General features: G+C 43.7%; 2 protein-coding genes across 3 annotated transcripts in view; both read left to right on the forward strand.

Moving 5' to 3' along the window:
• VIPAS39 (VPS33B interacting protein, apical-basolateral polarity regulator, spe-39 homolog) overlaps window positions 1-1,345 on the forward strand; it is a 29,109-nt gene extending 27,764 nt beyond the window's left edge. Inside the window, exon 20 of the mRNA XM_084891662.1 lies at window positions 101-1,345. Within this exon, the coding sequence (XP_084747788.1) occupies window positions 101-121 (21 nt within the window). The 3' untranslated portion in view covers window positions 122-1,345. The remainder of the gene's footprint in view (window positions 1-100) is intronic.
• A 77-nt stretch (window positions 1,346-1,422) lies between these two features.
• Window positions 1,423-20,355, forward strand: NOXRED1 (NADP dependent oxidoreductase domain containing 1). 2 transcript variants are annotated; one of them, XM_084891798.1, is made up of 7 exons: window positions 1,638-2,837; window positions 6,558-6,754; window positions 8,595-8,788; window positions 12,219-12,399; window positions 12,992-13,143; window positions 14,705-14,927; window positions 19,534-20,355. In XM_084891798.1, the coding sequence occupies exons 2-7, from the start codon at window positions 6,600-6,602 to the stop codon at window positions 19,709-19,711; spliced, it is 1,083 nt and encodes a 360-aa protein (XP_084747924.1). In that variant the 5' UTR covers window positions 1,638-2,837; window positions 6,558-6,599; the 3' UTR covers window positions 19,712-20,355. The 2 variants fall into 2 exon arrangements, with proteins under 2 accessions (XP_084747925.1, XP_084747924.1); XM_084891799.1 differs by lacking the exons at window positions 1,638-2,837; window positions 6,558-6,754 and adding an exon at window positions 1,423-1,584.
• The last annotated feature ends 1,313 nt before the right edge of the window (window positions 20,356-21,668 follow it).

Below are 21,668 nucleotides of genomic sequence, written 5' to 3' on the forward strand. Positions count from 1 at the left end.
CTCTTTTCCTTACAGTACCTACCTGTGAGTCTTGTTTTATTGCATTCCCACTACCTCTCTGTAGGGATCAGTGCAAAATGATCATTGTTTTTCCCCACAGCAAATTCGGTGGAAGAATTAAGTGGCATCAACTATCCTGAGACCTTCCTCGTTTCTTCCTTTTCTGCCTTTGAAAAGAGTATACTCTCTTTTTTGTTTCGTTAATCCTCACCCGAGGATATTTTTTATTGATTTTTAGAGAGAGTGGAAGGAGAGGGAGAGACAGAGAGAGAAGCATTGATGTGAAAGACATACATTGTATGGTTGCTTCCTGCACTTGCCCAACCAGGGCTGGGGATCTGGCCTGCAACCAAAGTACATGCCCTTGACTGGAATCGAACCCAGGACTCTTCAGTTTGAAGCTGACAGAGCGTGCACTCTCCTTTGGGAGAGTAACAGAAGCACATTGCTTGGGTCTGTCATCAACAGATGACACCTGCTACTCTTGGGACAGAAACTGGCGCCTGAGCACTGGTCTTCTGTCCAAGGGCCATCATCTGAGGGCCGAGATCTAAAGCTTCGACTCGGGAATGATTCCCTCCACCTGGTGCTCACGTGAAAGTGGAGTCATTTCTAGACTGGGCCCGTTTGGGGCAAGATCTCTCTTGGTCTGAGAAAAATGACTGCTCTGCTAAAGAAGTCTCCTAGACTAAGAGGTGCAGCTATCATAGAGTGACCACTCAGTTCCTCTTAGCGACTATGACCCTGGACTTGGTGCTGGACATGGCCAGTTCTGCTGTGAATGGAGTCAGAACAGAACTAAAATGGCTCTCCCAGGCTCCTCCAGAAGGGAGCCAACCAATGTTGCAGGACCTGCGGAGGTGCCCTCACTCCAGACTGCACGGAGCACTCCAAGTTATGACAGATGGCCCAGACGTTGTGTCTTCAGCCAGTGTCCTCTGCCGCCCCGGTCTAGCCTCTGTTCAAGGAGCTGTGGTTCCTCTCTCACCTGCAGACTGAGATGACCTTGTGTGGGTGACGAGAACATCCCCATTGCCTTTCCCTCTAACTCTCCTGCCCCAGACTGCCCGCCTGTGTGGAGCTTAGCTTCGGCGGTACCGGAGCTCCCGTATGCAGAGCTCGCTGTTTCACTAGGAGCCTCCAGAAGTTCCAGGAGGGCTGACCTCAGCAGCATTTCTGACTGTTAGGATACTGAGATGGAGGCTTTAGTATCACACTTGGTTTTTAAAAGGATGTTCTGTAATGCTTGATGCCTGCCCTATTCAAAGTTAGCCTCTCTTCTCTGTGACTGGCCTGGGTTTCCCCAGACATGTGTAGACTCCTAATAAAGCTGTTTCTTCCTTGGTGCCTTCTCTTTCCCTCCAGTTGTTTTGTGCAGAACAAAGAAATAATTGCCCAGTCTCTTGGGACCACTACCCGTCTGCCTCAGTGACTGCAGTCAGCAGCCTACTAACACATGTCAGGTTATGGAGCACTGGTGCTTAGAGAGAGCAGGGCCTTGTGGTTAACAGAAGGAGACCTGAGCTGGGGATCAAAAGACCCGGCCGCTTGTCCCGGCTCTACTGACAAGCTGTGTGATGCGGGGTGAGTCCCTCTCTCTCTGGACACATGATCCTAATCTGTAATAGAAGGGCACAATTCTCGCGAAGCTTGTAGGATCTTGTCTCCTGTGACTGGAGTACAGAGACACACACAGGCTTTAAGGCAATGTAGTCCTCAAGTGGGTGCAATTTCCGCCCCCCCAAGAGACCTGTGCCAATGTCTGGAGACACTTTGTTGCCACAACTGGATGGTACTACTAATGGATAGAGGCAAGCAATGCTGCTAAACATCCTATAGTGCACAGCACAGACTCCGTAACACTTACCCAGCCCCAGATATCACTAATGACAATGCTGAGAAATCCGGCTTTAAGGAGACTGGACTCCAACGCTTGCTTCTCCACTTTGCAGTCCTCTTTGTGATTCCGGGTAACCATGTTTGTCTCCTCCCCTCATCATCTCTCTTGCTGTGAAGGAACAGGAGTTTCATTTGCTAGCTTGTGCTAAAGTTATTGGCTGGTCTTCCTAACTTTAGTAACTAGTGTATTAGGGTTCATTTAGAGAAGTAGACTGCTGGGAGTATGTAGTCTATGTCTGTCAATCTAACCTCTATGTGAGTTTTATCACCAGGATTCGACCTTATTCAAGGATGGCAGTTACCTAAACGGTCTCTGGAAGGTTGTCGGCGTGTCTGGTGGTAGAGATGGGAATCCATGTGGCAGGCAGTGGGGAAGGAGAGATGGGAATAAAGTGAGGGGCGAGCAAGGACAAGCTGGGGCCCACTGGGCTGGACTGGCACCCGTGGCAGTGCTCACTTTTGATGAAGTGGGTGTCCTGCAGAAGCTCGCTGGAGGCACTTGTCACTGAGCTGAAAGCAGCCCTGGCTCAGGTGGGTGAAAAGCTACAGGAGGATCAAGGCGAAGGGAGCAGTTGCAGGCCCAACTGCTGCCCCATCTCCAAGAGGGTCCCCAGCAGACACCAAAGTGTCTGTGCCTCCTTTACAGGCATCACCATAAACTGACCACTGCTTCACTTCCACCTTCTGGACCTTTCCCAGAAGTCTCTCCTGTGGCACATCTAACTGGAAATGTTCAGAGAAGGAAAGTCTGGAAAATGTAGGTCATGTAGCCCCCTTGACGTATTACAAAGCCACAACCACTGGCTCCCAATTTTGAAACGAGGGAAAAATGGGCCTAGCATCCGAGCTTGCACAAGTTAACCTGTGCCAAAGTGATCTTGCTGAGCTGGGACGTCTGAAGTTCTCTTTTCTTTGGAGCAGGAAACATCACTCACAAAGTAAGGATGACCTACCTACTGCTTTGGTCTAAGGAAGTGTTTCTTAGACTTGATGAGAACTTCTTTACTTCAAAGTGCTGGAGACTTTGCTTTTAAAGAGATTGGGAAAGTAATATAACAGCCCCCCTATAAAAGGGATTAGAGAAGCCAGATACAGAAACTTCCCTATTGTGATTCCATTCTTGTGAAACATCCAGAAAAGGTAAATTCATAGACAAAAAGCAGATTGGCGGTTACCAAGGGCTGATTGGAGGGTAGAGTAGGGAGTAACTCCCTGATAGGTACAGGGTTTCCTTTGTGTGTGGATGAAAAGTTTTGGGGCTAGAGAGAGGTAGAGGGTGCACAACATTGTGAATGTACTGAAGTTGTTCACTTTTTTAAAATATATTTTATTGATTTTCCACAGAGATGCAGGGAGAGGGATAGAGAACTAGAAACATTGATGAGAGAGAAACATCGACCAGCTGCCTCCTGCACACCCCCTACTGGGGATGTGCCCGCAGCCAATGTACATGCCCTTTACCAGAATTGAACCTGGGACCTTTCAGTCCGCAGACCGACGCTCTATACACTGAGCCAAACCAGTTTCAGCTGAAATTGTTCACTTTTAAATGTCCAGGTTATGTGAATTTCACCTAAATATTTTTTTATTTAAATGCAAATTCTATTTAAGTGCAGATGAGTAGTTCTAAATTCTGGTCTCAATATCATTATTGTTATACAATAGAGTTTGAAATATCATTGATTTTCCCCAGCTTTACTGAGGTATAATTGTTTTCTTTCTTAAGTAATTTTACTATCATTTGCTCTCACTTGATTTCTTCACATTGAGAACTTCTTTGGTTTCTTCCTCCTTGTCCTGGGAGCTCAGCAGGTTGGCCTGTGGCACCCCTTTGTTCTCCGCGGGCTCCCGCGCTGCTCCAGCCTGTTGCCGGGGTCGGCGCCGCCCAGGAAGCAGCCCCCGTCCTTGGCTCCGTTGCCAGCGCTCAGCAGTCGAAGGCTCAGGGGCACCCCCCCCACTGGGGGCCCCGTCGCCCGGCTCCTTGCTGGTGCCCAGCTGGCCGGTGTCCGGCAGGGGCTCCTGCTCCTCGTGGCGTTCCTCCAGTCTGGAGCTTTCTTTCTCCCTCCCACTAGGGGAGTCCAGGATCAGAGTCAACAGACCGTCCTCTGCGCACAGTGTGCGCGACTCCGGGGGCTCGGCCTTTCGCCGCGCTCCCAGGACTCCACCTCACAGCCCCGTCTCCCCCTGCCCGAGCCTGGGTCCCCAGGGACTGGCCCAGACCTGGAGTTCGGGGAGGTCTGGACTGAGGCTCAGAGCTGCCGCCGGAGGCTTTGTTTCTTCCGGCTAGGGTAATCCAGCATCAGAGTCAACATTCAGTCCTCTGCGCGCCATGTGCGCGCGACTCCAGGGGCCCCGCATTTCGCCGTCCCCCGGGATTGTCTCCCCCTGCCGGAGCCTGGGTCCCCAGGGTCTGGCACATAACTTGGGGCTCAGCGCTGCCGGTTCGGGGGTTCAGCCCAGGCTGGGGGTTCTATTTCCTTCCTGCTAGGGAACGCCAGGCAGCACCCAGCCCTCTCCTCCTCTCCGGCTGCGACCTCTCCGCGCGCGCGTGCGTGCGAGCGCGCAGCATGTCTCCGTACCTTAGGCTTTTTTTCAGCTCCTCTGATTTTCCTTCTGGTTTTCTCCCTCCTTCCTATTGTAGAGTTTTCAGTCAGTCGCCTACCTGTAGCTCTGGGCAATGTCCACTCTACATTTTAGTTGTATTCCTTTGAAATTGTTGTGAGCTGCTGCGGCTAGGTGTATACCCGAGCAGCCATCTTGGATCCTCCTCCAATGTTGTATATTTTATTCTGAGGTATAATTGTTAAAAGTCATATATATATATATATATATATATATATATATATATATATATATATATATATTTATTTTTTTATAAATATATTTTATTGATTTTGTACAGAGAGGAAGGGAGAGAGATAGTTAGAAACATCGATGAGAGAGAGTCATCGATCAGCCGCCTCTTGCACACCCCCTACTGGGGATATGCCCACAACCAATGTACATGCCCTTGACCGGAATCGAACCCGGGACCCTTCAGTCCCCAAGCCGATGCTCTATCCATTGAGCCAAACCGGTCTCGGCAAAAGTCATATATATTTAAGGTATACAACATAATTTGATATTGTGAAATGATTACTACCATATCAAGTTAATTAACATACCCATCATCTCATAGTTACCTTTTGTGTGATGAACACACTTTAAGATCTACTCTTAGCAAACTTCAAGTATACAATACAGTATTATTAACTACTAGAGACCTGGTGCACGAAATTTGTGCAGGGGGGGTGTGTGTCCCTCAGCCCAGCCTGCACCCTCTTTAATCTAGGACCCCTAGAGGGATGTCTAACAGCCCGTTTAGGCCTGATTCCATGGGATCAGGCCTAAACGGGCAGTTGGACATCCCTCTCATAATCCAGGACTGCTAGCTCCCAACTGCTCGCCTGCCTGCCTGCCTGATTGCCCCTAACTGCTTCTGCCTGCCAGCCTGACCACCCCCTAACCAGTCCCCTGCCGGCTTGATCGATGCCTAACTGCTCCCCTGCTGGCCCAATTGCCCTTAATTGCCCTCCCCTGCCATCCTGGTTACCTCTAACTGCCCTCCTCTGTAGGCCTGGTCACCCCCAACTGCCCTCCCCTGCTGACCTGGTTGCCCCCAACTGCTATCCCCTGCTGGCCATCTTGTGTGTTGGGAGTGATGGTCAATTTGCATATTACCTCTTTATTATATAGGATAGTCACCATGATGTACATTACATTCCCAGAACTTATTTTATTCATTGATTTCTTAAAAATAAAAAGTATTTGAAAAATAACTTTGAGTAGTGCTAAGACCTGTATAGTATCCTAGTCTACAGAAAAATCTAGAAGTCCAGAACAAAGGACTTCTAGAACCTTCTGTTGGGAAAAGCAGAATCCTGTACTGCCCTGGTTTAGAACTTCTAGCTAGAAGTAGTGAAAGGAATTTGTGTCCTCTTGTTACAGGAAAACCTCTAGATGAGACTGGCCCCTTTAAGACTCTGAGGCAAGTAATTTGGTAGCTAAGGAGTCATAATGGCAATTTTCTTGGGTAGTTCTCCCTGAAAATGTAGTTCTTACCTTGAGGACCAGAAGTAATGAGCAGAGCCATCATCTCCTCCTCATTTGGATTGGTGAGAGAGATCTATGTAAATGTGCTTACACTTCTTTGGCTTCCTTTCCTAAAGTCTAATGTCTCTGAGACTATGGTATTTCATTTGGGCTCTTTTCTATTCTGTGGGAGAATACAAGGCTTAGTGAAAGAGAAGACTTTCTGTGAAATATGGATTAAGTGCTCCATCCTATTTCTAAAACAAGAGGGAATGGGAGGGAGAAAGTCTTACCCCAAGAGCACCTGTGAACCCCATTGCTAATGTAAATGCATTCTGCTGAGAGATGTGCCGATGGAGGAACATCACTCTGGATTTTTGTTCAGGTTTTTCACGAATCCAGGTATTCTTGATTAGTGGACAGTCAGTGCTTAGGACTTCTCACGCTGAAACAGAGAAGTGGATGAGAGTTGTGAGTTCAGGACTCGGAGTAGACACTGTGTGTGCCCAAGTCCTAAGTTCTCACCATCATGAGAACTTAGGACTTGGGCACACACACCCTCCTTCATAGACTCCCTCTTCTTCCAGGAACGGGAACCAAATTGATCCGTTGCTGGAGTTGGCTTAGAGATGGACATGCTAAGGGACCTTGAGACCTTGCAGTTTGAGTATGGGATTGAAGAGGAAGACCGCTGCTGGCTGTATTTGCAGGGTCGTTATCAGGGGCGATTGACTGAGGCCTGTGCCCATGCAACCTTCCTCTGCAAACTACTCCATAATTTGAGGTAAGTGAGGTTTCCAGGGTGAGACAGATGGAGAAGAATCTCACTGCAAAGACTCCAAATGGCTTTAGCTTTTTATATTGGAGAATAACTTTGGTGTCTTCCTACCTTTTCCAACCCACAGCCTATTATTCCTGGTCTGAAAACACCAGAAAAATGCATACTGGAGTCCCTTGGCTGTGGTTCTGTCATAAAGCATGGGTCAGTGGTAATTTCCTTTCAGTGGGTGCATTGATTAAATAATAAATTTACTCATCCCACCATTCACTCATGGAGATGACCAATGACTTGTCATTCCATGAAGATGGTGTAAGTTCCTTTTTATGGGGCTAATAGTGGAATGTTCCCTCATAGGAAAACCATCTTAGACTTCGGGGTCCCTATGACCAGATGACTTGTTTGAAACCAGAACACTGATTTACAGAGAAAAATCTCAGACCATCCTGGCTTCTGCTACTTAATACTGTACAATGTGGCTTCAGATACTTAAATAGAAGTCATGTGAGAACCAGGTACTTAGGTCTAAGCTCTCGGGTTCTGTAACACTAGGGTTACTCTTGGAGTCTTTGAAAGCGCTCCCCTCCTATCCGCACCCCCCCCCCCCCGGCCCCCTTCCAGTCTACTTCTTAGTCTACTTTCGTTGCAATTAGATTAACTCCTTGTTGATGGATCTAGACCTGAAATGAACATGTTATAGATACAGCAGCATTTTCCCAAGGAGGCAGGCTGCTCAAGGAGTTTGCTGATTGGTTGACTGATAAGAAGCATAAACCTATTGTTTAATTCAAGGTGAGTGATGAGAAACTGATATGTGAAGCTTCCAGGAAGGATTTTATATTTGGAAGGGTCAGGCTCTGAGAGAAAATGCTCTCCTGTCAGCCAAGAGAGAAGCCTTATATAGAATGTGGCTTGTGATGCTTATAGGGAAACTCCAGAATTTTGATTTTTACTCTTTTATTTTTTCGAGCTTTAATTTTTCAAAAACTAAATACGGAACAAATATAAGGCTGTCATGTAACAACATAAAACAATGCCTGATGTATTCTGAGGTCAGACTTTATTTATCTTGGGCCAAGGAAATACACCCAGAACCAACAGTAAGTGAAGTGAGCCTCTGGAAAGAGAGGGCTCCAATCCTGTCTGTTTTCCCTCATTATAAACCATTGTCTTTTATAAATCATAGGTTTGGAAAAAAACTGTTACCTGGTTTCCTGGATCTGTGCAGAACTGAAGCAGCAAACTAGAAAGAATAGGAGTGTGGCCGGAGATGGGTGCTGAGCTCACCCTGGTGGCAATGGAAATTGGCTGCTGTCTGCACAGGAAACAGGGAACAGGCCCGTGTTCCAGGATGATGTACAACAGTGGCTGCTCACAACGATGGTCCTGCGTCAAACAATGGTTTAACGTTCAGACCTCATGTTTAAAGCACTCAATAAAGTAACAATGATAAATGCTTTAATTTGATTATAAATATACATCACCAGCTCAAAACCTGGCATCTTATTCAAGTGGGGTGAAACCAGAGGCATTCCCATGAAAATCAGGAACAACAGACATGAAAATCCACTATTCCTACCACACATTTCACCAAGAAGATGTTCACTTAAAAATGTTTTAAACCAGTGTTGGTCCTTTGAAGGGGTATGCTTTACTTTCTGGAAAATTCACTCATGGAGCACATTTTATTCCCTAGTGATGCTGCAGGAGTGTTTCTCTTGCCTCCTTAAGGTGCCCCAGGCTGCCATCTGAGGAAGTCAGAGCAGGGAACATCAAAGGTTGACAGGCAAGAAGAGAACCAGGGTGAGCATGAATTTATGCATGTATCTGTGTGTTCGATTTCCAGAAAATTAATATATGAGATGCAGGTTTCCAGTTACCGTTCCGTTGGATCGCGTTACACCACTCCTAAAGATGAGTTAAAGGTGGGCATCATTGGAGGCGGCCACCTTGGGAAGCAACTGGCTAAAGTACTGCTTCATCTTGTCCCCATCCCTCCTGAGAAGCTGTGGATCTCCACTCGGAGGCCCGAGGCCCTGGGTGAGGAGCAGTGTGGGGTAGAAAGGGGCGTGGGCGTGGCCTCGAGGTGTGAACGGGGCTTTTGGGAAAGGGGAATCCTCAGGTGCAGGGTGCTGACTTCTCAGCTTCCTGGTCTGAAAAGAGCTAGAAAGATGGTTTTTAACTGGTTCCTTAAAACAACTTTCTTCTCCACTTAAAATGTTTTATAGCCATCTCTCTTCCTCGTGCCCTTGGTGGTGCGATATCTTTCTGGGTCTTCAATACAGAGCTTTCCAAATAGAGTTGAGCTCAGCCAGTGTGCTCAGTGGTTAAGCATCAACTTATCAACCAGGAGGTCAGGATTCGATTCCCTGTCAGGGCACATGCCCCGGTTGTAGACTTGATCCCCAGGAGATCCAGTGGGATTGGGTCTAAACAGATAGTTTAACATCCCTCAAGTGATCCCAGATTGGAGAAAGTGCAGGCTGGGCTGCGGGACACTCCACCCCCCCTGCATGAATTTTGTGCACCAGGCCTCTAGTCAATACATAATGAACTTATCCATCATCCTCAAAAGTTCCCTTGTAATTCCTATCTATCTCTCTAGAGCCCCCTAACTAGGAAACCACTGATCTGACTTCTGTCATCTGTCATAATTATTTGCATATTCTAAAACATTATACAAATGGAATCATATAGTTTTTACTGTTGTTTGGTCTGACTTCTTTCACTTTGCATAATTACTTTGAGATATAATCTTTTTTTTTTTTTTAAATATATTTTATTGAATTTTCACAGAGAGGAAGAGAGCGGGACAGAGAGCTAGAAACATCGATGAGAGAGAATCATCAATCAGCTGCCTCTTGCACACCCCCTACTGGGGATGTGCCCGCAACCAAGGCACATGCCCTTGCCTGGAATCGAACTCGGGACCTTTCAGTCTGCAGGCCGACGCTCTATCCACTGAGCCAAACCGGTCCCGGCTGAGATATAATCTTGTTTCATGTATTGATATTCTTTTTATTTCTGATTAATATTCCATTGTGTTAATATTCTAACTTACCTAGTCTTCTGTTGATGGACATTCAAGTTGTTTCCAGTTTGGGGCTATCCTATATAATAAAGATATAATATGCAAATGATTGTTACACTGTGAAGCTTAACAACTAGCCATGTAATGACCGGATCATGGATCAGCAGGAGAGTGGGGCAGTGAGCTACAAGCAGGTGGCAGAGAGCTACAGGAGGGGGCAGGCCAGCAAGCTATGAGGAGGAGCAGGGGGAGCTACAAGAGGGTGAGGCAGCGGGCAGAGAGCTACTGGAGGGCGGCAGCAAGCTACTGGAGAGCTACTGGTGCATGATTCATGTGCAGGGCTACTAGTTACAAATAAAGCTGCTATGAATATTTGTGTACAAATATTAGTGTGGAAAAAATGCTTTAATTTTTTTTTTTTGTACAAACTTGGGAGTGAAATGGGGGTCATATGGAAGGAATATTTAATTTTTAAAGGAACTCTAATACATTTTTTTCAAATTGACTTCCAAAAAAGGTTGTTCAGATATAAACTTTCACCAGTGTTATATAGGAACACCTATTTCACTACATTTTTTTTTCTTCCAATTCTGAGCCTGTTGTTGTTGTTCCACTTATTTATGCATTTATTGGTTGATTCTTTTTAAAAAATATTTTATTGACTTTTTACAGAGAGGAAGAGAGAGGGATAGAGAGTTAGAAACATCGATGAGAGAGAATCATTGATAGGCTGTCTCTTGCACACCCCCTACTGGGAATGTGCCCACAACGAAGGTATATGCCCTTGACAGGAATCGAACCTGGGACCCTTCAGTCTGCAGGCCAACGCTCTATCCACTGAGCCAAACCAGTTTTGGCTATTGGTTGATTCTTGTATGTGTCTTGATTGGGGATTGAATCCATAATCCTGGTGTATGGGATTGACACTCTAACCAACTGAGCTATCTGGCCAGGGCCTGGGCCTCTTTTATTTATTTATTTTTTATTACTATTTTACTATACCTTTAAAATTTTTCTTATTTTAATATGCCTTTTACTGACCACTAGAATAGTTTGATATTTTTATATGTTTATTGCTATTTTGTGTTTTTTGAGTTCTTTTGGTCCAATTTTTCTGTTGGCAAGCTTGTTTTTTTCTTATTCATTTGTAAATGTTCTTTCTAATTAAGGAAACATTTTTTAAAAATAAATCTTTATTGTTCAGATTATTAAAGTTGTTCTTATTTTTTCCCCCCATAGCTCCCCTCCACCTGGTTCCCACCCCACCCCATGCCCTTACTCACCCCCATGTACCCTGACCAGGGATCGATCCCACAACCAAGGCATGTGCCCTGACTGAGAATTAACCATGACTTTTCAGTGGACAGGACCATGCACAGCCAACTAAGCCACACCAGCCAGGGCAAGTCAGAGACTAGTATTATATTATTCATATATTATAGATGAGGAAACTGAGTCTTCAAGAACTTATATAACTGGGCTATCATACACCTATGGGGGGTGTGCAGGAGGCAGCTGATTGGTGTTTCTCTCTCATCCATGTTTCTAACTCTCTGTCCCTCTCTCTTCCTCTCTGTAGAAGATCAATAAAATATATATTTTTTAAAATACTAGTTTCTGCCTCATTAGGTCCTTATGAGGACTTCCTTCAATAATACATATAAAGCACTTTGTAAATTATCTGACACATAATAAACCTTCAGTAAATTGGAGCAGAAAGCCCTAGCCAGTTTGGCCTAGTGGATAGAGCATAGGCCTGTGGACTGAAGGGTCCTAGGTTCGATTCTGACCAAGGGCACATGCCTGGGTTGTGGGCTTGATCCCCAGTAGGGGGTGTGCAGGAGGTAGCCAATCAATGATTCTCTCTCATCATTGATGTTTCTCTTTCTCTCTCTCTCTCTCTCTCTCTCTCTCTCTCTCTCTCTCTCTCTCTCTCTCTCTCTCTTCCTCTCTGAAATCAATAAAGAAATATATTTTACAAAAAAAAATTGGAGCTGAAACCGGTTTGGCTCAGTGGATAGAGCGTCGGGCTGCAGACTGAAAGGTCCCAGGTTCGATTCCGGTCAAGGGCATGTACATTGGTTGCGGCTGATCGATGTTTCTAGCTCTCTATCCCTCTCCCTTCCTCTCTGTGAAAAATTAAAAAAAATATATTTAAAAAAAATTGGAGCAGAAGGCTTCTGATAACCTCCAGCATTTGAGGTAAGGATGAAGAGTCTCATAATCTTAAGTGTTACCACTGTGGCTGCCAGCGGCTGCTAGCAGGGCACAAGGCATTGCTACATGGCTCCTAGATGGCATGAGTGCATCTCTTCTGATTTATGTGACAAGAGTTGAGATAGAATAACTGCCTTCCTCTCCCTACAGTCGATGTTCAGGCCCAACTCTCCTCTGTACTGTGATTTTTCTGTCTTTTTTTTTTTTTTTTATCCCTCCCAGAGGAGTTCCAGAAGCTGGGGATCCGGTGCTTTTACAATAACGCTTATCTGGTGGCCTGGGCCGACGTGATATTCCTCTGCTGCCTGCCATCTCAGCTGCCTAATATCTGCTCAGAAATAAACACCAGCTTTAGAAAAGACAGCATTGTATACAGCTTAGTAACTGCCATCCCAATACCCAGGTACCTTGCTAGGGAGAGCCGAGAACTGGCAGGCCTGCTCTGTGTCCTCCCCCCTGGCTTCTGCTCCCACCTCCACTCAGCTCCTACCTGTGGGAGGCGGTCATTCCAGGAGTAAAATGGAAGCCACTTCACCTGCAGGGTCCAGCCAGCCTTTGTAATTGCGTCTTCCCCACTTCCCTGCAAACTGCCCCTGGGGGTGGGTCATTTTCTTTGATGTACAAAAGATTGGAACTGCAATAGAGCATTGCCTCCCACTGCTTGCAGCTGATTCACGTTCCTGTTGGCATCAGTGAGAGGGGAAACCACCAGTCACAGGATGAAGAGTGTTTGAGAACCCGTCAGGTGTTATTTTTCTACCCCTAGTGTCCAGGCCAGTGCCTGGCGAGTGATTACATTCAGTGAGTGTTTGTTAGGCAGATGGCTAAACAATCCAAAGAGGTGGTTGCCCTCAGCGCTGACCGCACCTGTGCTGTGGGGGGCTGGGGAGTGGAGGTGGGTATATCTGTTGTTGGGGTTGGCAGTTAACTCAGTGGATCATGTGGTTTATTCTAGTCCTGGCCTGCACTCCCTGTCTTGGTGGCTTTACTTTCAGGTTGAAGAGGCTGCTGAACCACACCAATATCTTGCGGCCTCACTATCAGTGTGTGGAAGGTTTTGCTAACATCTGGCAGTCCAACAGGGAAATCACTGCTGCTCTCCAAGATCCCGTGATTCTTCTGGCTACCTGCCCCTACAACCCTGCTGGTAATGGCTCATCTTAGTTTTGGCACTCTTTTAAAAATTAGTTTCCTCCTAGCCTGTTGCTATCTTATTAGATCCCAGTGTGTGTGTGTGTGTGTGTGTGTGTGTGTGTGTGTGTGTGCATGCGCTGGGGGACTGTGGGGAGTACTGTACAACTAGATGCATTCTCAGCCATTTAGGTTTTATATAGGACCAACTTTGGTGGCAAAAAAACAAACAAAACAGTCCTAATTAGGGAAAGCTGAGACGTCTGAATATTTGGACCCTTTAAGAATGAATTGGAAATGACCAGAGGGGAGAGTCTATTTAAACGGGAGGATGTACTATCTGGGACTAAATGTTGTTGTTTTTGTGTGCTTTTCTTTTATCCACACCTGAGGATGTACTTATCGATTTGAGAGGAGAGAGAGAGAAAGACAGAGAGAACATAGACTAGTTGCTCCCACGCGCACCCCAACCTGGTTTGGAAATACAACCCAGGTATGTGCCCTGACTGGGATTTGAACCTGCAGCCCTTTGAACATGGGATGATGCTCCAACCAACTGAGCCACAGTGGCTGGGCTAGGATTAAGGGGTTTTGCCTTGCTCTAATCTTTTTCCTAGCTCCTTCCTTTTCTTTTTTCTTTTTCTTTTTCTTTTTTTTTTTATTAAGGTATTATATGTGTACCATTGCCCCCACCAGAGTTTTGCATCCATTGGTTATGCTTATATGCATGCATACAAGTCTTTTGGTTGATCTTTTATCTCCCCCATGTCTCCCTCCCCTCCCAGGTAATTTGACAGTCTGTTTGTTGCTTTACTGTCTCTGCCCTAGCTCCTTTTTTTTTTTTTTTTAATATATTTTATTGATTTTGTACAGAGAGGAAGTGAGAGAGATAGAGAGTTAGAAACATCGATGAGAGAGAGTCATTGATCAGCTGCCTCTTGCACACCCCCTACTGGGGATATGCCCGCAACCAAGGTCCATGCCCTTGACCGGAATCGAACCCGGGTCCCTTCAGTCCCAAAGCCGACGCTCTATCCATTGAGCCAAACCGGTCTCGGCCCTAGCTCCTTCTTAATTGGCAAGGTCTGATTTAGAAATTCCTAGAGATGCTTTTACCATTAGAAATGCTCACATTAGCCCAGCTGAGGTGGCTTAGTGGTTGAGCATTGACCTATAGATCAGGAGGCTATGGATTGATTCCTGGTCAAGGCAAGTTCATCCCCAGTGTGGGGCCTGCAGACGGCAGCCGATCAATGATTCTTTCTCATCATTGATGTTTCCCTCTCTCTCTCCTTCTCCCTTCGTCTCTAAAATCAATAAAAACATCTATTTAAAAAAAAAAAAAAAGGTCCACATTAGTCATACCTGTCCTACCGTGGCAGCGTCAACATGATGTGTTATAAAGGTCACAAGCAAGGCTCGTGGCCCAGGGAGGGGGAGTGTTTGCTTATCTTGAGGCTCATTTGACCAACTTGTCTTGGAAAAAAGGTGGCTATTCACTCTCTGGGTTGGTCCTCGGGTCCCTGCAAATGTTTTTGGTGGTGCTAACTGGTCTTTCCTCTGTCATTGATTTGTAGGCGGGATAATCATCAATATCAAGTGGTTGGAAGGAGTATTTTACGCAGCCTTGAACACCTGCACAGCAAAGGACATGCCCCACGCACAAACGCTGCAGATTATGAATGAGCTGTTCCTCTCTGCGCACACTGACAACTGTGAGGAAAATGGAGCATCGTGCCCAAAACTTCAATTACAAGACTTTATCAGCCAAGACTATGCCAAGGATATGCCTCACAGGAGGTAAAGTATGGCAGCTGGCTGTTCTAATTCCTCCCACACTGTTGTTTCAGCAGGCACTTTGTTCTTCCCCTTTTATGTTATCTTTGCAAACTTAAAGAAGGAATACATACTTGTAAAAAAAATCCAGCTAGTAGAAGGAGGAGAGCCTTCCTTTGCTCCCCAACTACCATTTCATAAACTTTACCTCTAATGGATTTTAGATTTATTTTCATTATATTAAAGTGTGGACATCTGTATTGATATACACATTTTAGAAACATGGGAACTATATATGCTGCATTGTCACTTACTATTGTTGTATTATCAATCAGCGAGCTAGACAAGATGCCTTAATAAGCCAATTATTGTAGTTAGACGTCATCTTTTTAAAAAATATATTTTATTGATTTTTTTACAGAGAGGGAGAGGGATAGAGAGCTAGAAACATCGATGAGAGAGAGTCATCGATCAGCTGCCTCTTGCACACCCCCTACTGGGGATGTGTCTGCAACCAAGGTACATGCCCTTGACTGGAATCAAACCTGGGACCTTTCAGTCTGCAGGCTGACGCTCTATCCACTGAGCCAAACTCGTTTTGGCTTAGAAGTCATCTTTATTTTGCACAGGTTCAGAGCAGATTACCTCTGTCAAATTCTGAACAAACACAGGAAGGAGTATTCCCTTTTTATATCCTTTTAGTTCTTTGTATAAGTTATTTTTGCAGACAGCTTGTAACCTTGAGTATATATCATATCTAACAAACACCTGTGATATCTATACAGACAACTTGTAGCCATGAGTACATATCCTATCTATTCAGACATCTGTAACCTTGATACATAATGAATAAAGACTTGGGATGAGAATATGGGACTTATCATCAGTATCAGCATATCAGCCCCTTTAGATAGCTAGCTTTCAAGGTCAGTTAAGTTTATTCTTTATATTATTCAAGCTAAAAAACAAAGTTATCTACACTAATAGAAGAGAAAGATGCAAATTGACCATACCTTTGCGACGCCCACCAGCCAATCAGTAGTGAGTATGCAAAGTAACCCAACAAAGATGACAGGTTAGTTTGCATACACAGGCACCGAGCGGCTGGGGGTGGGATGCTTGTGCCGTCACAATGGCGACGATGCAGGCGTTCTGCACTGCCCCAGCTGCTCCGAGTCTCTGGGCAGCATGGGAAGGCAGAAAAGCAGCTCAGGGCCTGAGCAAAGGTGGAATGGCAGCTCTGGCCAGAGTGAAGGCAGTGCTGGTAGCCAGGGGAAGGAAGGGCCATTCTTGCACAAATCTTTATGCATCAGGCCTCTAGTTTTTACAGAATAAGAGACTGTCTAAAAATAACAGAGTTGACTTATGGAACAAGGAACTAGCAAGAAATAGCAGAGAACTTTAAAACAGCAGTTTCAAACAGCAGTTTTCCTTAATGAGGGATCATTACTATGCTTCACTATGTCATGGATACATTCTCTGTTAATACAATCATATTTGTTTCATGTATGAGCAACTGCATAGACATGCATTTCTAGATTTAAATTTATTTATCCTGTTTCCTCTTGATGGTATTGTAGTCCTCCCTGCCCCAAATTTCACATCAAGGGCTACATTAAACATTCTTCTCCTTGTTTTGCATACTTGTATCAGTATTTCTGTTAGATGAATAGTTAGAACAATATTTCTGGGTTTGAGATGATATATACTGCATTTTCCGGCGCATAAGACGACTTTTGAAACGAAAAAAAGTCAACTGAAAATTGGGGGTCGCCTTATATGCCAAGTATATCCCGAAAAACTGGTGTTGCCTCGGAAGTGGGGGGGTAGTCTTATACAGCGAATATAGGCCTAAACCTATGTTTTAACTGTAAAATTAGGGGGTCGTCTTATACGCCGGAAAATACGGTGCTCTGAGTGGCCAGATTATTATGATCTCTGAACTTATAATAATCTGGCCACTCATACTAGAGGCCCAGTGCATGAATTCGTGCATGGGTGGGGTCCGGCCAGCCTGGCCAGGGGGAGGGGACATGGGCAGTTGGCTGGCCTGCCTGCTAGTCAAACTCATGGTTGAGGGGACAATTTGCATAGTAACCTTTTATTATATAGGATGTACCCTGAGTGGCCAGATTTTTATGCATTCAGAGATCATAATAATCTGGTCACTCCATATATATATATATATATATGTGTGTGTGTGTGTGTGTGTGTGTGTGTGTGTGTGTGTGTGTATCCCAAAAAAATGTATACACATTTTCAATAATTATAAATTCCAATGGGTAAAAAGAAAGAAACATTAATTGAGCTATCAGCTGTAAAGTGTGTATACATTTTTGGGGGGACACTCTGTGTTTTATGTTTGTGGGCATTTGTAAATTGCTTATAAAAAATATGGTGCTTATTTTTATTTCCACCAATAGTATAAAAGAGTGCCATTGCCCATGGCTTCATAACTTTAAGATCTATCTGTTTAACCTTTGATAATCTAAATGGAAAAATTGCTGCTCTTGTTACAAATGCTTTTTGGCACTAAATTCACTGGACACATTTAAATCCTCTGCTTCCTTGACTATTAAAATGCCATTCTTCTTGGTACAATCTCTTAAAAAAAAAAAATATATATATATATATATATATATATGTGTGTGTATATATATATATATATATATATATATATATATATATAAAATTGATTTTTTTACAAAGAGGAAAGGAGAGGGATAGAGAGTCAGAAACATCGACTAGAGAGAAACTTCTATCAGCTGCCTCCTACACACCCCTCACTGGGGATGTGATTGCAACCAAGGTACATGCCCCTAACCGAAATCAAACCTGGGACTCTTCAGTCCACAGGCTGATGCTCTATCCATTGAGCCAAACCAGTCAGGGTGGTACAATCTCTTTTTTTTTTCCTTTGGCTTTCCTGATACCCTCTGTTCTCATTTTCTTCCTGTCTTTCCAGCCCCTCCTTGGCCAGCTTCTCTTTTGCCCCATCCTTAAATCAGGGAGTTTTTAGGGCTCTGTCCTAGGCCTTCCTTTTCTTTCTACATGTGGTTCCTGGGTGATCTTTTTCCACTTTGGGAACTTAGGTTGACAATTTTACAGGGACACCACCAACCCTATATCTCTAGTATGTTTCATGCCTAGGTAGTTCACACTCCCAGTCTCCACTCAAACTTGATGTGTCCAAAGCAGACCTTCTCTCAGACCTGTTCTTCCCGGGTTTCTTATCTAGTTACAAGCTTCTTCATCAGTTGTTCAAGCCTGACCTCTGGAAGTAATCCTTGGGTTTTCCTTTTTTTTGTATTCTAATCAATCACCAATGGCCTGCCTTACACTTCCAGTTTAGGGATTTCCCTCCCCCATTTTCCTGGGATTCCCTCCACTGCTCTCTTATTGCGGATCTTGTTCTGGATCTCTCTTCCTCTGGCATGGCTTACTCCTTCATTGGGGATCAGGTCCTCCTCCAGGGGCTTCCTTAGAAAAAGATACATAGGAAGTAATTGTTAGAGACTATGTCTGAAAATGTTTTTATTCTAACCTAATATTTTATTGGGAACGTAGCCAGGCCTAGAATTCTAGTTTAGAAATAATTTTCCCTCAGAAGTTTGAAGGCATTGGTCCATTTCAGTCTTTAGAGTTACTGTTGAGAGAGAGGTCCAGGGTCCCTCTAATTTTTCAATTCATCCTTTCTCTAAAGCCTGAGTCTTTTATGCGTTCTATGATGTAAATGGACTGTGCCTTGGCTCAGTTTTATTGTCCATATTCCTTCCAGCTTCCAAACTCATTGCTCTTGTGTTCTCTCTCATCATTTTATGTTCTTGGATTATTTTTCATTTGGATTGTTTATTTCTTATTTTACAAGGGTTTTCAGTAGGAATATGTTTTAAGTATTAGAAATATTTTTCATATCATTTCTCTTTCTTTTTGGTATCTTTTGCTGTACAGAAGCTTCTAATTTTTGTAGTCAAAATTTTCAAGTTACTTCTTTATGGTTTCATGACTTTAAGTCATAAAGACTTTCTTTATCCCAAAATATTCTACTTTTTCTTCTAGGATTTTATTTTTTAAATATTTAAATCTTTAATAAACTCAGGGTTTTTATTCATTTTTGAAAGCCAGTTGTCCTAACATGATCCTTTTATGTAGTCTCTAAATTCAAGGAAGATACACTAAAAAGGATGTCAATGTCACTATTATAATCATTCTCTGATTATGAATTCCTCCCAAGATGCACTTAGAGAAATGTATATAAGTACAATATTGGATAGTTTTAGTTGAATTTTTTATTTAACTGTGCATTTGAATTAGTTTGATATAGCAAATGAAGAACCTTATTTCCAAGTGGAGGAACACTTTTAAAAAAATTAATGAGAGAAGGGGAGGTGGGGAGGAGAGAGAGAGAGAGAGAGAGAGAGAGAGAGAGAGAGAGAGAGAGAGAGAGAGAGAGAGAGAGAGAGAGATACACATTCATTTGTTGCTTCCCACACAGGATGCTTCTCCAACCAACGGAGACCCATTGGTCAGAGCAGAAAATGTTCTTTAAAGGAAATGTGTACAGATAAGTCATATGTATTGATCAGACAAAAAGGTAACAGTTGTTTTGTTTTGTTTTTTCCCCACCCAGGCCTCTACCCTGGTTTGATCTGACTGCTGTGCAACTGAGGGACACTCCCTTTAGCGCGAAGCTCTTAACCTGGACTAGTCTCCAGGACCACATTATCCAGCTCTACTGTAGTGAGTTTGGCTTCTCCTTAACCAAAGAACAACAGTCAGAGGTTTCCACAAGCTCTATATTCTCATAAGAGAAGACAGCGCAGGACTCAGGATTCTTCCTCTCTCTACAATGGTCATACCCAGATCATCACAGCTGACAGTGGGGACTCATGGAACTGTTTGCCAACAGTTAGGCATGAAGAAATTAGAAAATGGTACTGATGGCTCTTTATAATGTAGATTAAAATAAGAGGTCCTTTACATTGGTATATATGTGTGTATCTATGAAACTACATAACCCAGCACACAGTAAGCTGCTTCCCCATGAGAGCCTTGTTAATACAAATTATCTCTCTTCTAAAAGCTAAATTTAAGAAGATATAAGGTCATTATTAACTTCTTTTTCTATAGTGGTATATAGCTGACAAGTGATACAGCTTCACTTTGCTACCGTTTAAAAAATTTTTTAAATAATATATTTTATTGATTTTTAACAGAGAGGAAGGGAGAGAGATAGAGAGCCAGAAACATCGATGAGGGAGAAACATCGACTAGCTGCCTCTTGCACACCCCCCACCGGGGATGCGCCCACAACCAAGGCACATGCCCCCGACCGGAATCAAACCCGGGACCCTCCAGTCCGCAGACTAATGCTCTACCACTGAGCCAAACCGGCTTCGGCGCACTTTGCTACCGTTTTAGATAGAGAAATAAAATGTGTGGTAAACAACTTAATTGTGACTCATTTCATGCTTATTTCATCTATATGCGACTGTTTTGGTACTATCTTATTTAAAAAGCTGTTCCCACTTAAAGCATTTTTAACCATACAACCATACAAACTTTTTTTTTTTTTTTAAATAGCTAGCGTTTATATTAAGTGGCTAAAAGTAATTTTGTACAATAGATATCTTATTTCTATAGTGCAAGTTTATGCTGCAAATACTTTGTCAGTTATAATACAGCAGGAAAGAGCAGCAGTGACCGCCAAGTGGAGAAAGAGGGACAGAACCATTGTGTGCCAACTGCTAAACTGCTTTTGAACAAAACTATTCACTCCATAAGTAAACCACCATGGCCCTACCTTAGTCATTCACCCTTTTCTTTTTTGCATGATTATGAGTCAGGCAAATCAATGGCATTGAAAATGTTGTTAGTCCAATTTGGGGGAAAATTAGGCTCATCACTAAATATATATATTTTTAAAATATATCTTTATTGATTTCAGAGAGGAAGGGAGAGGTAGAGAGAGATAGAAACATCAATGATGATAGAGAATCATTGATTGGCTGCCTCCTACTGGGGATCAAGCCTGCAACCCTGGCATGTGCCCTTGTCTGGAATTGAACCTGGGACCTTTCAGTCCACAGGCTGACACTCTATCCACTGAGCCAAACCGGCTAGTGCTCATCACTAAATATTAACATTCTCTTGAATGCTAAATTTAAAGCACTGTTCCTTCTCTCAGGAGGAAAAAAAGAAAAAGAAGTATTCTTTTGACCATTCAGGTGTGGGGAACTGGACAGGATACTTCATTGCCATTCTGGATTATGGTGTCCCTTTAGTGGTTTTTAGGAGTAAGAAGTGAAACTGGGGGGGAAAGAGCAGTTAAATCTATAAAAGTAGAGAGGAACTAGAGCTATTCAAGTGGCAAAGTATTTTGTAATTTCTTTTGAGCAGTCCAGTCATGGGTAGACTCTGCCCTGAATTTCATTTTATAAAGGTCTAGCAGGTACCACATAAAAGAGCCTTTAAACAAACCTCAGCCCCTAATTCATAAGGGTGCTTCCATAGCCATGCTGTTTGTAAGGATAAATGCAAATCTAAGAGGTTTTAAAAAATATTTCTCTGATGCTGAAAGGGAAAGAGCTTCCCCTTTCCTTTTTCTTATTTTCTTTAGAAAAATTGTAACATATATCCCTTTTCTCTGTTTTTGAGATGTATATAAATATTTTAAAAAGCTGAATAAGCCTTCTGACAGTTTTATATCCCAGGACTGATTTTCTGAGGGGCCTTGGAGCCACCTCTGAAATGTAAGCACCTGGT

Source organism: Pipistrellus hanaki (genome assembly GCF_964339955.1).
Source record: "Pipistrellus hanaki genome assembly, chromosome: 1".
Classification (NCBI taxonomy): domain Eukaryota; kingdom Metazoa; phylum Chordata; class Mammalia; order Chiroptera; family Vespertilionidae; genus Pipistrellus; species Pipistrellus hanaki.

What these genes read in the sequence shown, in the direction of transcription:
- NOXRED1 (XM_084891798.1), top strand. Translation starts at nt 6,600, where the DNA reads ATGGACATGCTAAGGGACCTTGAGACCTTGCAGTTTGAGTATGGGATT. An exon ending in TCGGAGGCCCGAGGCCCTGG is followed by an intron (nt 8,789 to 12,218) that starts GTGAGGAGCAGT and finishes TATCCCTCCCAG; the next exon opens with AGGAGTTCCAGAAGCTGGGG. An exon ending in CTGCCCCTACAACCCTGCTG is followed by an intron (nt 13,144 to 14,704) that starts GTAATGGCTCAT and finishes ATTGATTTGTAG; the next exon opens with GCGGGATAATCATCAATATC.